This window comes from Pangasianodon hypophthalmus, chromosome 6, assembly GCF_027358585.1.
Source record: "Pangasianodon hypophthalmus isolate fPanHyp1 chromosome 6, fPanHyp1.pri, whole genome shotgun sequence".
NCBI classification, from domain to species: Eukaryota; Metazoa; Chordata; class Actinopteri; order Siluriformes; family Pangasiidae; genus Pangasianodon; species Pangasianodon hypophthalmus.
Window position 1 is genome coordinate 18,454,719 of NC_069715.1, and position 16,900 is coordinate 18,471,618.

Here is a 16,900-nt window from a genome sequence, read left to right on the forward strand (position 1 = left end):
CTGCTACCCAGGTAGACTTCAAAATGCTGTAATGCTAAAAGTAAAGCAAGAGCTTCTTTCTCTACCATGCTATAATTAAGTTGGTGTTTCAAAAACAACTTAGAAAAATAAGTAATGGGAAGATAACTGACCATCCTTCTGATGGAGAACGGCCCCCTCTTGTCATTAGTTCTCAGAGGCGACTGATACAGATGCAGACTTTTATTGTATAGGGTGCGAAAATAATAACTAAAGTGGTGAGTATACATAAAACAGCAAAACATACAGACCATGGGCAAGACTACGGCAGGCAGAGAAACAAACAGACATGACATAAACAGAAGCATGACAATGAATCAAATCAGGGTGAAACGGGAAACAGGAGTAAATGATTAGTGCCATGTGATGTGCTAGGGCTGATGGGAAGTGTAGTTTAGTGTCCCTTTAGTGCTACCCTGACAGAGCCCCCGCTTAACATGTGGCTCCCAATGTGCAAAACACAGTCATGAGGGGGCCTGGACAGTCATGTGAGAAAAGACAAGAGCCCTTAGGCCGACAAAGTGTCCCGGAAGCAATACCCTTAGCATAGCTGGAAGGAAGCGCAACGTCCTCCACAAGACAGTGGGGTGGCGTGATCTCTTCTGCATAGCTAAGGGGTGGCGCAACATCCAAGGCAGAGCATGAAAATGGAGCAATGGCCACCTCAAAGCCAGTGAGCGAAGTCGAAAGACGGAGCCAGAGGGGGAAGTGACGTTCCCCATGATGCCAGAGGAGGGAGTGATGTCCTCCACAGAGAATAGCAAGAGGGAGGTGCGACATTCTCCGCGTAGTAAGAGGGTGGAGCGATGTACACCACAAAGCAAGTGGGAGGAGCGATGTCCTCAACAGAGCAAGGAGGCAGAGCGACTTCTTCAGCGGAGCAAGGAGATGGAGCGACGCCCTCAACAGAGTAGGAAGGCAGAGCGACGTCCGAGTGGAGCCAGGTGTTGTAGTGATGTCCGAGGAGGAGCAGGGAGAAGGATTGATGCTCATGGCAAGGCTGAGATCTGCAATGGTGTCAGGTGAATGCCCTCAGTGGAGCAGGGAGACAGAGCAATGTCCTCAATGGAGCAGGGGGCAGAGCAATGACCTCAGAGAAGCAAGAAGGTAGAGTGATGTCCAAAGTGGGGCAGGGAGGGCAGGAGATGGCTCCAGCCAAGAGGGGGGCCCCATTCCCCCAAAAAATTCTCCAAAAAAATCCCCAAGGAGGCACCTGACATCGGGCCCAGCCATGAGTTGGTCCATGGCTGCAGAGACCAGAACCTAAATATTGGTGCAAATCAGGGTAAAACGGGAAACAGAAGTGCGTGATTAGTGTCATGTGACATGCTGGAGCTGATGGGAAGTGTAGTTTAGAATCCCTTTAGCGCTACCCTGACACCGCCTTGTTCTGCTGGCATCCACCTCTAATTCAAAAGGCTTACTGAAATCAGGTCCGACAAGAACTTGGGAGCTGGCTAACAATACTTTCATGGATTCAGTGGCTAACTAGCATACAGGTGACCAAACAAAGAACATGTTCTGGTGCAAAAGATTAGTGATTAGCAAAGAAGTGAAAGGGGAAGTCTCAGAGGCACTTAGGGTAAATGGAACTTGCCAATCTTCTTTAAGCAGATCCCATTTAGTGACAAAGTTAGCAAAGCTCACACAGTCTACACAGTCTTGCGGGGAAGGGGAAACAAGTCAGGCTTAGTGACTGCACTAACGTTCCTATAATCGTTACAAAAGTTGGATCCCGAATCGGCACAACAAACACAGAGAACACCACATGCTCTGGCTCTGACAAAACTCCCATAATTAAAGCTGTGAGAACTTGCTTAATCTGTGTGTGCAAATGAATGAGCTTTTCATGTATCTGCCTTAGCAATTTGGAATTTGCGAGGTATGTGCAAGGTATGATTGGACGTACCTGAGTAACCCAAAGGTGGTGCCAAATTTAATAAGGACCTTAACAATGGTCTTTGACTTAAGATTGCGTATGGGAATTGCTTCTAGAAATCGAGTGGCTGCACACATCAGCATTAACAAATAGCAATTTTCCAAGAGAGTCTTAGGTAGTGAGCCAACGCAATCATTTAAAATATGTTCAAAAAGCTCGCTCAAATCTAGAATCAGGTGGAGTGGAGCAGCTGGAATCACGACAAATCAAGACAAAACGTGACCCTAATATTCACGAGGAACCACAACCTGAACCACTTCCTTCCACCCTTCCTGAGTAGAGGGCAGAGTCCACTTCCTCATTAACACAACATCCTCAATGAAGTAAAAAATGGTGTGTTTTCCTAGCGAGGACCTCTCCACAAAAGACTGTAAAGAGTGGGCCAAGCTGGTGTCCTCCTTCTGGGCACTTCCACAACTAAAAATCAAGGACTCGGCGGCATTACTTAACACATGCTTCACCTCCTGCTTGACTGGCACACCAAGTTCAATTTCAGGCTCTTAACATGACCCTTCCCTATGCAGAAATGAATCTGATAAATCAACTACATCTCTGAATTTTTATCTCTGAGCATGAGTGAGCACAGAAGTGCAGAAAACAAAGGGATACTGCTGGGTGAGGACCCTTTCACTATTAGTGAAACGGTCAGAGACAACTTCAGGAAGAGAATGCACTTTACTGCCAGATCGCACTTTACTAACCAATATAGTTAGTTAACTGTGTAGTTAACAGTTAACTGTGAACAAACAGCAACTTTTAAAAATCTTGACTGGTCCTTTGTCTTCAAATACACACTGTGCAAAGGTACATGAATAACACCCAGCTCAATACCTTGAATTAACACATCACAACCTGAATATGAACGATCAGAGAAGGGCAGAACACTTTCTAAAATAGCCCCACGTATTGTGCAATATCTTACCAGGCTGCTTCAGGCTGTTTTCCAGTAGACAAAAATGACTGGAAAATTGGTTTGACAGTGGGTAGTGCCAGAGGACAGTCTGGCATCATATTCTTCTTAACACTCTGCTGTTTAACATTTTTATGCTTTAAAATAGTAAAAACAGTAAAAACATTCGTGGGAGTCAGTCTGAGAGCTGGTGGGCTATTTTGTGGGGTGCTAGCAGAAGACTGTGGAGCGGGAGGGTGGATCTCTGTGAGGAGATGGTGGCGTAAAAATAGTCTTGTTTGTTAAGACAAACTCATCCACCAAAGTGGCAGCTATAGTCTCACTTCTTGGGCCTTTCCGATTAATTTACATTGTAATAACAATGACTGTAAGGATTTAGGCCCATTCAAAGTCATAGCATTCCTCTCAAAAACAGAGAAATAAGCATCAACCTCATCTTCTCTAAACAGAGAGACTAAGGCTACATGGTCATGGCTGGGGGACCAGGGGAGACTACTGCAGGGCCATGGACTTTCCTTGGCAGAGGTATCAGATTTTGATTGGCCATTTTCCGCTTCCTCAACGCTATCTCCCTGTTGGCCTCTAACTTCCTCTCCTGAAACTGCAACAATTGTGCCTCACAAACTTCCTTTTTTATCTCCAGCTCCAACTCCTTTAACTTGTTCTGCAGACAGGGCTCCACCGATGGCGACTGAGGTCCCACAGGATCTATGTCCACTCACGACCAGTTATCAAGTTCAGTGCCAGAAGCCATACCAGAAGCTTGATCCTCCATCTCAGGTAAGACCCCATGTGCCACTAGCACGTCATATAGTGCAGCCTACCCGTTTTGTTGTGTAAGTATGGAGTGGAGATATAAAAAAATCTGCAGTAAACAAGAGGTCATATTTACAACATTTATTAAGTCCTGCTAACATAGGACAAAAGGTGAATGACGTTAAATTACAAGTTGCCATTTTGCACTAACACTTCTCTCTTCCCCACTTCCCCACAGAACAAAAGACTGCAAGGCAAAAAGCAAAGGAAACATACAAAAAAGGAATTTTTTAATGCCATATATATATATATATATATATATATATATAAACACAGTGGATATAAAAAGTCTACACACCCATGTTAAAATGGCATTTGGTTAAAATAAAGTCCAGCAGTTTATATAGGACTTTCTTCAAGTCTTCATGGTTTCATCTGACTTCTGAAGTCAAAAGTCTGCCAAGAGCTTACAAAGACTATACAGTGTCCCATTGTCAAAAGGCATCGATCAGGAAAGAGGTACAAAAAATTTCCAAAACATCAGATGTACCATGGAACACTGTGAAGGCCTTCATCAACAAGTGGAGAAAATGGAGCACCGCAGTGACATCATCAAGAACAGGACATCCCTCCCAAATTGATAAAAGGACAAGACAAAACATAACAGGGAGGCTGCCAAGAGACTTTCAGCAACATTAAACGAGCTGCAGGAATATCTGACAAGTACTGATTACTCTCTGCATGTGATAACAATTTCTCATATTCTTCACATATCTGGGCTAAGGGGTCGGGTGGCTGTATGGAAGCCCTTTCTCACCAAAACATCCAAGCTCAACGAAATCACACCAAACTATGTGGCAAAATGTGTTATGGTCTGATGAGACCAATTCCAAAAGGTATAATAATTCCATAATTCCAAAAGGTATGTTTGGTGCAAAAAAAAAAACAAAACATAACCAAAAGAACACCATACCCACGGTGAAGCATGGTGGTGGCAGCATCATATTTTAGGGCTGCTTTTCTTCAGCCAGAACTGGGGCTTTTATCAAGCTGGAGGGAATCGTGAATAGCAACAAATACCAGTCGATTTTAGTGCAAAACCTCCAGCTAGTAAGCTGAAGATGAAAAGGAATTTCACCTTTCAGCACAACAATGAGCCAAAGCATACATCCAAATCATCAAAGGAATGGCTTAACCAAAAGAAGATCAATGTTTTTGTATGGCCTAGCCAGATCCCAGACCTGAATCCAACTAAAAATCTGTGGGGTGACCTGAAGCGTGCTGTGCACAGGAGATGCCCCTACAATTTGATGGTCAAGACGTGCCATGCTGATAGATTCTTAGCCAAAAAGACTGAGTGGTGAAATATATTTAGAAGGTGCTTCAACAATGTATTAGTTTAGGGGTGTGCACACTTACACAACCAGATTATTGTATATGTTTTATTTTTCTCTAAAATGTTCTGATTGTTATTCACTTAATTTTTTATACATTGTAATTTCACATTGGGGGGAAAAGTTCTGACATGATTTATCTTGGTTTCGTTTTTTTTTTACATCACAAAAAACCTGCCATTTTAACATGGGTGTGTAGACTTTTTTTATATCCACTATACACATGCACACCAATAAAGACACACACACTCTCTCTATTTCAGAACTAAGCCTTCATAAACCAAGTCACTGATTATTATTGTTGTCAGCTACAGGGGTGTGTAGACTGTTTATATCCACTATATGTGTATATAATATATAAATTATGCAATATGGATATTTACAGTCAACGGAAATCATCAGGCCAAACTAAACCTGACACTAACTTTACAAGCAGATGCTACCTTACCTACCAAACTGCTTCCTTTACTCCTTGACTAACCAAAACACACAGACAAAACCCACACTCAAACCACACAGCAGCCAGGCCCTACACCCAGTGACTTGGAATGTATTACAAAATTTACGCATAAATAATTATATACAGAACAGACACAAAAAATAAAGGAGACAGGCTAATCTTGAAGTTCACGCACAAGCAAAAGGGGCATACACCAAAAGACAATGACAACGAGGAAATCACACAAGCAAATCACAGTTCCGTCCGGTGGCGCCCTTCTACTGTCACAACGATGACGTAAGCACACCTGCAGGCGGCGGGAGGTGACGTAGCCGGAACCTGGAAGTAATGTAGCAGCACCTGGACAGAGGACAAAACACGGAACACAGACACAAATGCACACACAGAAAAGGGGCGGAGCATAACACTTGGAGACATGAGAAGAGAGCTACTCTATCTTTTCAAACTGATCACAGTGCAATGTAACACACTCTGTGGAAAGTGCCATCTGCCCTCTTCCACATACACGAGCTCACAGATACCCACCATTAGTTAGTGTAGCTCTGATTGACAGAGGAGTGAGTAATGCCATACCTCCCACCTACAGACCACGGACAATTCTGCTCTTTAGGACTCCTAGCTACTGTTGGCTGTGGCATAGTTGTGATTTACAATCTATTGTTGATAGGGTGAAAAATTTTCTGTTGCACCACTCTGGAGCCCCAATTTATGTAATTTTCATCAAACTATTCAGTGAGCCCTTGTGCCCTGTGGATGAGGGCAGGGTGATCCTGGGAGTCTACTCCCATCGGGATAGAAATGTTTTATCACAGTATAAAAATGATTAGTCAGAATAAATTTGGATTGATTTGTAGTGACTCCTTCATCTAAGGGGACAAATGGACCCAAAATATGCCAACCAAATGCCCTCACACCATAACAGTACCACCCATTGTTCCTTTAATTTGTCACATCTCTACATTGCCATATAAAGAGCATTTGCAGAAATACTGAGTTTGATTTTCTTAGAAAGCAGTGACAAAAGCAAATAGGGTTTGCAAAAGATTGCATGCTGCACTGAAAAAGCACAGTACAAAAATATAATAATTCTTCTATTACTGTAGCACCCCATGATGTGACCACAATGTTCTTTCATCTTACTGTTTGTATGTGATACTCTAACTAATTCTAACAATATTAGCATTCTGATTTACCACTCCTGTTTTTCTAACTCTTTGCTGGGTGTTTCTCGCCTATGTTGCTGATTAAACTATACCATTTTTAAATTTTTCATCAATAATTTTGAGCTATCATTTCATTTTTCATATTTTTCACTCTCCCCTTCTAGCTCATTTTCATTTTCTTGAAGACCATTTTTGTTTTTTTCATCAAAAGACAGGAACGCAGAGGCCATCCACTTTAGATCTACCTAAAAATTATCTCAACAAAACTTCGACTAAAGTACATTTAACATGATGAACAAATAAACTCAGCTTTTTCAGTGTGTTGAGTGAAGAATGTTTAGTCATTCTTCCTCCGTTGTTAGTAGTAGCTTTATTTGTGATAAATGTATATTAGTTAGCACTCTGGAGAAGATTGCATAGGTGCACATTTAGATGCTAGAGAAGGTTAGCGAAAGCAAGCAGCACAATTTCAGTAGGAGAAAGTCTGGATGCCTTAGGTGGAGATAGCGAGATTCTTATTTAAAACTGTAGCAAGGTTAACTAAGAATAAGACCTAGAAGCATACACACCATCAGTATTTAGTAGCGATAACTTTATGAATTTTTTCAATGACAAAATTGAAAAAATTCAAAAATTCAGACTATTAATTTAAAGCCAGCTAAGTTGATAACTACCCATGAAGATGGCAATATAACCATATCAGATCAGCAAATAGAATGCTTTACTCCCCTTGGCATGATCAAATTAATTTCACTAATGTCTTCATCAAAATCATCAACTTGTGAACTACATCCCATACCTACACATTTCTTAAAACAGATACTACTAGAAGCAATGAAACCTCTATTACAAATAATCAATTTTTCTCTTAGCACTGGCTTTGTACCTAAATCCTTTAAATTAGCAGTGATCAAACCTTTGATTAAAAAACCTGATCTCCTGTCAGTTGTCTAACTGTAGGCCAATATCAACCCCCTTCCTAGAAAAAGTTGTAGCACAGCAGTTATGCTCATACTTACATAGGAATAATATTCATGAAATCTTTCAGTCAGGATTTAGGCCTCATCACAGCACTGCAGCAGTGCTAGTTGAAGTGGTAAATGACCTAATACTGGCCTCCGATCAGGGTTGTGTCTCTTCGCTTCACCTTAGTGCAGCTTTTGACCTTGTGTTGCTTCTGCTTAGTGCAGCTTTTGATATCACTGATCATATTAATCTCTTTGATAGACTAGAAAATGTTGTTGGAGTTAAAGGAACGGCCCTCTCCTGGCTCAGGTCTTATTTGACTGATCATTATCAGTTTATAGTTGTAAATGGTCTCTATACATACTAAGTTAAAGTTTGGCATTCCACAAGGTTCTGTTTTAGGCACACTGCTTTTTTCTCTATATATGCTACCATTGGGTACGATTATTCGTAAACATGGAATTAGCTTCCACTGTTATGCTGATGACACTCAGTTGTATGTTTCAGAAAAGCCAGATGAGAGACACCAGTTTAATAAGCTTGAGGAATGTGTTGAAGACATCAGACACTGGATGCTTAGTAACTTCCTTCTACTTAATTCTGACAAGACAGAAGTACTTCTACTAGAACCACAGACTGCTGGAGGTAAGCTTTCTCACACAGTAACTCTGGATGACCTTTATGTTACATCACGTGCAGCAGTAAAAGACCTTGACTCCAGTCTTTCATTTGAATCATGTAGATAATATCGCTAGGAAGGCCTTCTTTCATGTTTCAGAAATATTGCTAAGATAAGAGATATAATGTCACTACATGATGGAGAAAAACTACTTCATGTATTTGTTACCTCTAGGTTGGATTATTGTAATGCTTTGCTGTCTGGATGTTCCAGTAGGTGCATAAATAAGCTCCAGTTAGTCCAGAATGCAGGACGACATGGATAGCCTCAAGATGACCATGAGATTACTGTGGATGATTCCACATAAACACCCTAGACCTAAACTCTGATGATGCTCAAACTCAAGTTCCTGTTAACACAATTAGCACTATTTGACTCGACAGTTAAAAAAGAGAAATTAATTATAATCACACTATCTTGTTGTCACCCAGAACAGGATGGGTCCCCTTTTGAATCTGGTTCATCAAGGTTTCATCCTCTTGTCCTCTCAGGGACTTTTTCCTTGAAACTGTCACCTCTGGCTTGCTCAGTTTTAAATCTGGAGTTCTGTAAATAAGCTTTGTGACAATGTCCATTGTTAAAAGCACTATATAAATAAAATTGAATTGAATTGATGAATTGGATCAAAAGAGGACTTCATCATTCATGAATTCATATTGCTTTTTTAATCTATTCATCTGCATTTTACTTAATTTTCAGTAAAATTTAAGATTCAAAATTACCATGCCTACTGAGAACAATTATAGCATCTATATTATTACATAACCATGCTGAAATAATTTGACATGATAAATTTTTGTTATCTGTCCCCTACAAAGGTGGCACAGTGGTGCAGTGGGTAGCATTGCCATTTCACAGCTCCAGGGTCCTGGGTTTGACTGTGAGTTCAGTGTTCTCCCTGTGTTTGCATGGGTTTCCTCTGGATTTTCTGGTTGTCTCCCACCTTCCAAAAACATGCAGTAAGGTGAGTAGGTTACATTAAAGTGTGTGCGTGTGCACACATCATGCTCTGTGGTGGACTGGCATCTGATGTGGGGTGAATTCTCCAACCTTGTGCCCAGTACTACTGGGATTGGCTCCACCACATTGGCTGGGATTGGATACACTACAACCCTGACTAGGATAAAGCAGTTACTGAAGATGAATGAATGAATTTCCCCATAACCCTTTAAGCACATAGATAATTCACCAGAAATTCTTGTCTCACTCACAGTGAGTAGAGAAACAATGCACTTCATGGATGTCTTTATATTCCTTACCATTAGATTCCAAAATTTCCCCTATATGCCACCAAACACCATAACCTAGGGCCATTTGCTAACATAGACAGGGCCCATAGAGACACACAGATATTGGACAGCATAAAAATGAAAATATCTTAAAAATAAGTCAACTTTATTTAATATTTACATTCAGGGGCATTTTAGCATGGCTATTCCTCCTACCAGCACATTTTAGAGGGGGCGGGAGAGAACCAGACAACCCACAGGAAACTGCATAGACAACTAGATAGGCAAAGTTCGTCATAACAAACTTTGATGTTGGCTTGAAAAAGCCAGTCTGAAAGTTTGAAACTCTTTACTGGTAGAAAGATAGATGACAAATGGGGGATATGAGTGATACAAGAAATGACTCATACAAGTAGAAAGTCAGATGGAGTGAGAGTGATGCAAGTTGATAGATGGAGAAAGAATGTTATTAGTTATTAGAGACAGTGTATGTGTGCTACAGATAGATTAACAGAAAGATGGATAGAGAGTGTATGGCATTGATAGAGAGATAGATGAAGTGAGAATCTCTGTTACAGGTACATTGATTGGGAGGGAGAGAAGAGGGGCTTCAGGCCATGTGCACACAGGTGTGTGTGAGTTTTGACAGCTGGAATTTGTAATCTTGAACATTCCGAGCCAGGCTCTGAACATTCCGTCAATGTAACTCTATGGGATTTTTTTGCACAATTTTTGTCCACTGTTCAAACATCATAAGTCTGATCGCTTATAAAAGTCATAGCACACCTCTCCTCAATAAGCCGTTGATTTGAGCCTTAGCACAAAAGAAGCATGTTGTAATAATAATAATAATAATAATAATAATAATAATAATAATGTGAGGCACACATTCACAGATGTGCTACAGTTGTTGCCTAAGCAATCACAGGAAACCAGAGCCATAACTTTAGGCAAAGGGATTCAAGAGTGATTTGTAGTTTCACTCATGATTTGTATGTTTTGCCCACGGACAGTTTTGCTGCTGCAGCTGCCACTACTGCTGTGACCTATGGTGTTGTCTGTTGCTACTTTGACCTGTGGTCATGATTGCTCTGACTTGAAAATATTTTTTGTCTTGCAATTTAAAAACATCTAAGGTATTAGGTCTCAAGATGATGTGAGCCAAATTTGGTGAAGATTGGCCAAAATCTGGAGGAGGAGTAGCAAAAATGGCACTTAGAGGCAATAACATTTTCACCAGTTTTGACCACTAAGTGGCGCAGTCATGAAATTTGTTGCAAATTTGGGCATGGTTCTGAAGATGCCTACCAAGATTTTTGTCGGTGTGCAAGGTCATCGCTGAGATACAGACTCACTGCCTGTTTGGCAGTTTCGCTGTCAGATTTGTTGGCACATTACGGGCAAACCATTTGGAATATCAACATTCTTTTGTTCTGAAGAGGATTTTTTTTGTCAAAAAAACTGTTTTTGACAAAATCCAAGATGGTTGACAGGAAGTACACTTGAATTTCAGATGTTGGTGTGCCTTCACTTCAGCATACTCCAGGGACTTATAGGAAAAAAATCAAAGTTGTTACAGTTTTCGCAGTCACGAAACTTCTTGGGTACATTCAGGGTATGGTCCTGAAGATACTTATCAAGTTTCGTGATGATACGTACAATGGATATAAAAAGTCTACACATCGCTGTGAAAATGGCATTTATGTGATGTAAAAAAATGAAACCAAGATAAATCATGTCAGAACTTTTTCCACCCTCAATGTGAAATTACAATGTATAAAAATTAAGTGAATCAGAACAATCAGAAACATTTTAGGAAAAATAGGGGGAAAAAAGTTACAATAACTTGGCTGCACAAGTGTGCACACCCCTACTCTAATACTTTTGAAGCACCTTTTGATTCTATTACACCATGCAGTTTTTTTGGGTAAGAGTCTATCAGCATGGCACATTCACTTGGCAATATTTTCCCATTCTTTCTTGCAAAAACATTCTAGATCCATCAAATTGTAAGGGCATCTCCTGTGCACAGTCTGCTTCAGGTCACCCCACAGATATTTAGTTGGATTCAGGTTTGGGCTTGGACTAGGTCATTCAAAAACAATGATTTTCTTTTGGTTAAGCCATTCCTTTGTTGATTTAGACGCATCCTGTTTTTTGCATTTGCTAGCAAGTTACAGGAGAACAGTTTTGAATATCAAAATTCCTTTTGTTCAGACAGGTCTCAGCATGACGTGAGCTAAATTTGGTGAGGATTGGATACAAATTTGGAGGAGGAGTAGCAAAAAATGGCCGTTAGATGTAAGCATTTATAGCATGTTATTGTAACTTTTGACCAGTATGTGGCACTGGCACAAAATTTCTTGAATAGCCAAACCTAATTAGGTGGAAATTGTTGTCATAGGGTGTGTTGAACTCATCTCGACCCAGGGAATCCAGAGGTTTTAAATTTTGGACACACGGTTCAAAAGTTATTATAATAAATGTACTTCCAAATTAGGCCCAAATTTGACCCAAAGGCAGCACTAGAGCGTTGGCACACTTGGCCCAAATTTGGTCAGAATGTTCCTTATATCCTCCCCAATCAGTCTGCCAAGTTTCACAACTTTTTACCAGATGGTTCTATGGGCTGCCATAAACACCCAATAGGGTGCCTATTCAGCTTCAGTGCTTGGTCCCCTAATAATAAGCTTGAACAGCAGAATTGAATGTTGGCTTTGTCAAGCCAAAATAACAACCTGAGTTCAGGATTGAATCTGAGACTTGGGCAACATTACCTGCTGTACCAATGTGCCCCCCTCTCACACACATATCACACGGTGTTAAATTTAAATGAGTAATCATTTAAATTATAACTTCAGTGAAAATAAGAAAGTAATTAGTAAAAAGACTATTTAAGTACTAAATAGTGAGCTACTTCTTTGGATCATATTTAATAATTAGGGGTGAGTTTCCCACAAAAAAAAAAAAAAAAAAAAAAAAAAAAAAAAAAAAAAAAACCAAAGTTTAGCCAACTGGACAACGCATTGGCAAGCAAACCTAGCTCAACAAGTGAACATCACAAACCACTAAATTATAAAATTAATTCATGCTCAGTGTTCACTATTAACACTATTAACTAAAAGTAAATCACTTTTTAACATTCAACATCAATATTCTTTACTTGTCAGCTACCTGCCATGTTAGCTAGCTCCATCACACTCCATTAGCCAAAACCACAACTTACCGCAACATGTTTTCTCAAGTTGGATGCTGAGTTCTTGAATGCTGAAATGTCCATATTTTTAGGCTGACAGAGAAGGCAGTGCAGGATATAACTGCTGGTTTTAGCAGTCTGCAGAGAAAGCACTGCCTCAATATCAGGCCAGGGGTGCTCTCCTTCCATAACATCATCCACTGTTTGAGCCACTGCTGTCCTGCCATGCAGGGAAATCAGTGGTACTACTTCCGAGCCCCCGGCTGTTAACAACTACGGTACCATTATGGCATATGTTCCCAACCCAGGTCCTGGTGAACCCACTGTCCTGCAAATTTTAGTGTTTTACCACCTCTAACATACCGCCTTCAACTCAGGAAGGACTGTTCATTAGCTGTTTAGTTGAATCTGGTGTGTTGGGAGCAGGGAAAAAACTAAAATATGCAGGAGATGGTGTACTCCAGAACCAGGGTTGGGAACCTATGCTTTTATATTATGCATAAGACTGTGTTTGGTGAACAACGTCATGTAAGATGCATTTGATATGTGTGTTTGAATAAAATGCATAGAATGTGCGTTGAAGTAAAATTATTTAAAAATGTATTGGGAGGAACGTAAACAACAATAATGGAGTAAAACTACATTTTTGACCTCACAAATGTACTCAAATAAGAGTATAAACTATCCTCTTTTAAAATGATTCCTATAAGTACAATTTATTTAAAAAGTTACTTAAGTAAATGTATTGGAGTATCATGTATGTATCATGAAACTACCAACCTCTGAATGATCCCCTGACTGCAGTAATATTGCTCATAAATATTTCTCATAACAGACTGCTGATGCAAGATCAGCTACAGTAAACTCAAGCTAAACTATAGAACTGATCCAGAAATAGCATGCTGAACAATTTATATATGGCCTCACATGACAGGCTGCTCATTACTTATCACAAACATTAAAGCTATACTCTTTTTAAATAAATTTTGTTAACAGCTTTGTGTCACGTAAACATATATTTTCAAATGTATTCCTTTTTAGATAGCTCATGAGCTGGAAAAAAGCTCAAGGAACCAGCTTCTATTATACAAATTACAACATAACGACAACACCCTCAGAATTCCATTAATTATCAGCACTGTTAGCATTTTCTGGGTGCCACATTATAGCAACAGCAAGCCACATGTGAGACCCACCGAGCTGGGATGGCACTGATGGGCCTCTTGTAGATGGCAATGAGCTTGTCGAGTACAACATCTGCAGTGGTAAAGACGCGGTACGAGTGCAAAAAGGTGTTGAGAAAGTCAATAGACAGGAAGCGCAGGTCAGTCAGCCGCTCCAATAACCGCTCCACACTGGCATAGCGGATCTGCAACACTTTGCATGAGTTCATCATCTTACTGAAGCGGATGTCCACGTCATCGCAGTAAAGACTGGCATCAGATCTAAACCCAGAATACACACATGTGAAAGGGATTTTGATAGAATTATATGTAACATTAAGTCTGTGTGTGTATAAACATTGTAATTTATTATTTCTCACAATCGTAAAGCCAGTAGTGTGGTGGCCTAAGAAAATCCTTCACATGGTGAAATTTTGACATCTTATACTATATATAGTTCTGAAAACTATAGGCTTTCCTGAACTTGAATATGTTTCTGAGTAGGATTATTTTTTGCATCTCAACCACAAGCAAAAAAAGATAGAGAAATGAATGAGCATACATAGTAATCTATGCTACTACTCTATTAAAATTTAATCTTAGGGCACTTGTGACAACTTTTATAGACAATGTAATAAATACCATAAACAGCTATTATTGGACTGATTATTTTATTATATAAACACCTAAGCTAAGGACAACACATGCTTTGTACCATTCAGTGACAACGAGGCACTCTTATATCTCTAAATAAATCTCCAGAAGCTCTTTGTGCTCTCTCAAGGCTCAAATTGATAAGTCTCTGAGCTGACTGTTCACTCTTCTAGCTTACTATTATTATAACATGAGAGTTATTCTGATGGGAGAGATGTCTTCCATAAAACTTCTATTTTATTTCTGTGATTGTAAACATATATTGAGCCCTGCTTCCACACACATACACACTTGTGACCTGTCCCTAAAGTGCATTTCAAATCTGCAAAGAGGGCATGGACTAACAAAACTCAAGGGTGTAATTACTCCAAGATTCCATTCCAACTCCACCATGGCACAGTCAGTATCTGATTATGTTAATTTCTATACAGAACGTAGCTATGCAACATCTTGATCAAAGTGTGAAATTCACTGTGTGAAGAAATCAGACTTAGCTAGCAAGGTTTTAGATATCTTTAGGCAGACTTACTGTATTTACTACCACGTTTGTTAATCTGGCTCCTTACGCAACATGATCATTGCAGGGAGATAGGCAAGGTAAGTAAGTAAAGTAAAAAGTAAGTAAAAAATCATTTTGGTGAAACATATTTATGGTTTATTAAAGCTGAGGTGTTAAAGTATGTAATAGGCAAAAAAAAATAAAATAAATATTGGTCTTTGCTTTTCCCAGAATTCAGTCACAGCAACTTCTGACGAGTTTTCCCAGGCCACCACATAAACATTTTGTGACTAAAATACTTTGCACAGTATAACTCACTAGTACTCACAAATTTCCGATTACACAGTGAAATAAAACAGTACACCTTTCTGTTACTGGCAGTTGAACAATGCCATATTGCAACTACCAATATACAGAAGTCACTTAATTTTCTAGAAAAAATTAGAAAATTTTCTCATGTCCTCCAAGTGCAGTTGTATCTTTCTGCCACACCCTGCTTTTCAAGATGTAGTTTGTTTTGCTTGGTGAGATCAAAAAACCCTTTCACATGAGTAATTATTCATAAAATTATGAATAATTATTTTTGTTTCAAGCATCAAATATTTGTGAGATAAAGTCACAAAAAAGTTGGAATAAAGGTTTAATTGTTAGAAATATTTATACGATTTTGAGCATTATTTTCACTAAGCCCTGTCTATTGAATGTTCTTATGAATGTATTACAATGGGACTCGTACTTGATCATCTGTGGGACAGTGACTTTTGAGTTGTCCTCAAAAGCATTCATCATAAGGCCATTGCAACGAATGTTGTCAATGCACTGTGGGAAAGAGAGAGATAGAGAATATAAGTACAGATTTTAAACCACAGGGGACAAAAGAAGATGAGATTACATCTTGAAGCTGTGTCGATGAGTAAACAAAAGTAAATGCAGGTGGACATGCCTGGCTGATGTCACTGGTCCAGGCTGACTTCTCTTGCCTTGAGGAGGCAACTAGGATGATGGTGAAGGATTGGCTGTCTTTAGGCTCCACCACTATTTTAAAGTCCAGGTGCTCCATATCTTGGCTGTTCTTGTCTGATTTTGCTATAGAAGAGACAAGTGAAAAGTTTTTGAAGTGAGAAGTTTTTTTCTACAGATGGGTGACTATGGACTAATTAAAGGAAAACCAACATAAAGTGTCTTAAGAAGGTGCAGGGCCACCACATGCCAACAGCTTCTGTGTGCCATGGAATAGATACTTTAAGTCTCTGCAACTATACTGGAGGAAAGGAACACCATTCTTCCAAAAGATATTGCCTCAATTGCTGTTGTGATGATAGTGGTGGAGAGCACTGTCAGATGTCACATGTCAGTCCATAATCTCTCACCTGGTTTGACATCTCAAATACAGCTAGATCAAAATATTTATTAATATGCTGCATCATGTAGACCTGATTTTGTGTGAAAGTGGGTGAGCAAAGTTGTGTTTGCTGAAGTCCAAGGAAATTTTTCTTTTTACTACTATTTTCCTTACATTTTAGCCAAAAACATCTCTTTTCCACTTTAGCAAACTTTAGGTAGTGTAACTAATAATTCATTTAAATTATTTAATTATGTAGTTATTACACTAATTAAAGATTTGTCCATACTAGTTTGAACATGCACATTTATTAGCCACAGAAACCGCTTTTAATGATTTGAAATACAGACATCATCTTGAGGAACATCCACCTCTTAATGCAATGAAGTTTGATTTTTATTCACCACTTTCTTATTCAGATTTTCTGTTTCACCTTAAAAGGTCCAGTAGTTATGTTGTGGCATCATAGTACTGCCAGGAAGCACACTACTATCACATAAACTGTAAACTGTCACATAAATCTGCTTATTTC

At 39.5% G+C, this 16,900-nt stretch overlaps 1 protein-coding gene across 7 annotated transcripts in view; it reads right to left on the bottom strand.

Annotated features, from left to right (window-relative positions):
• The window catches only part of rasgrf1 (Ras protein specific guanine nucleotide releasing factor 1), a 243,423-nt gene that overhangs the window by 43,611 nt on the left and 182,912 nt on the right, over positions 1-16,900 (bottom strand). For 6 of the 7 annotated variants that reach the window (XM_053234818.1, XM_026932720.3, XM_034305503.2 and 3 more), the window contains 3 exons: positions 15,970-16,112; positions 15,763-15,845; positions 13,907-14,155 (listed from right to left, as the gene is read on the bottom strand). In XM_053234818.1, coding sequence (XP_053090793.1) covers positions 13,907-14,155; positions 15,763-15,845; positions 15,970-16,112 — 475 coding nt within the window. Of the gene's footprint in view, positions 1-131; positions 12,465-13,906; positions 14,156-15,762; positions 15,846-15,969; positions 16,113-16,900 lie in introns of those variants that run through there. The other variant, XM_026932723.3, reaches the window with a different exon arrangement.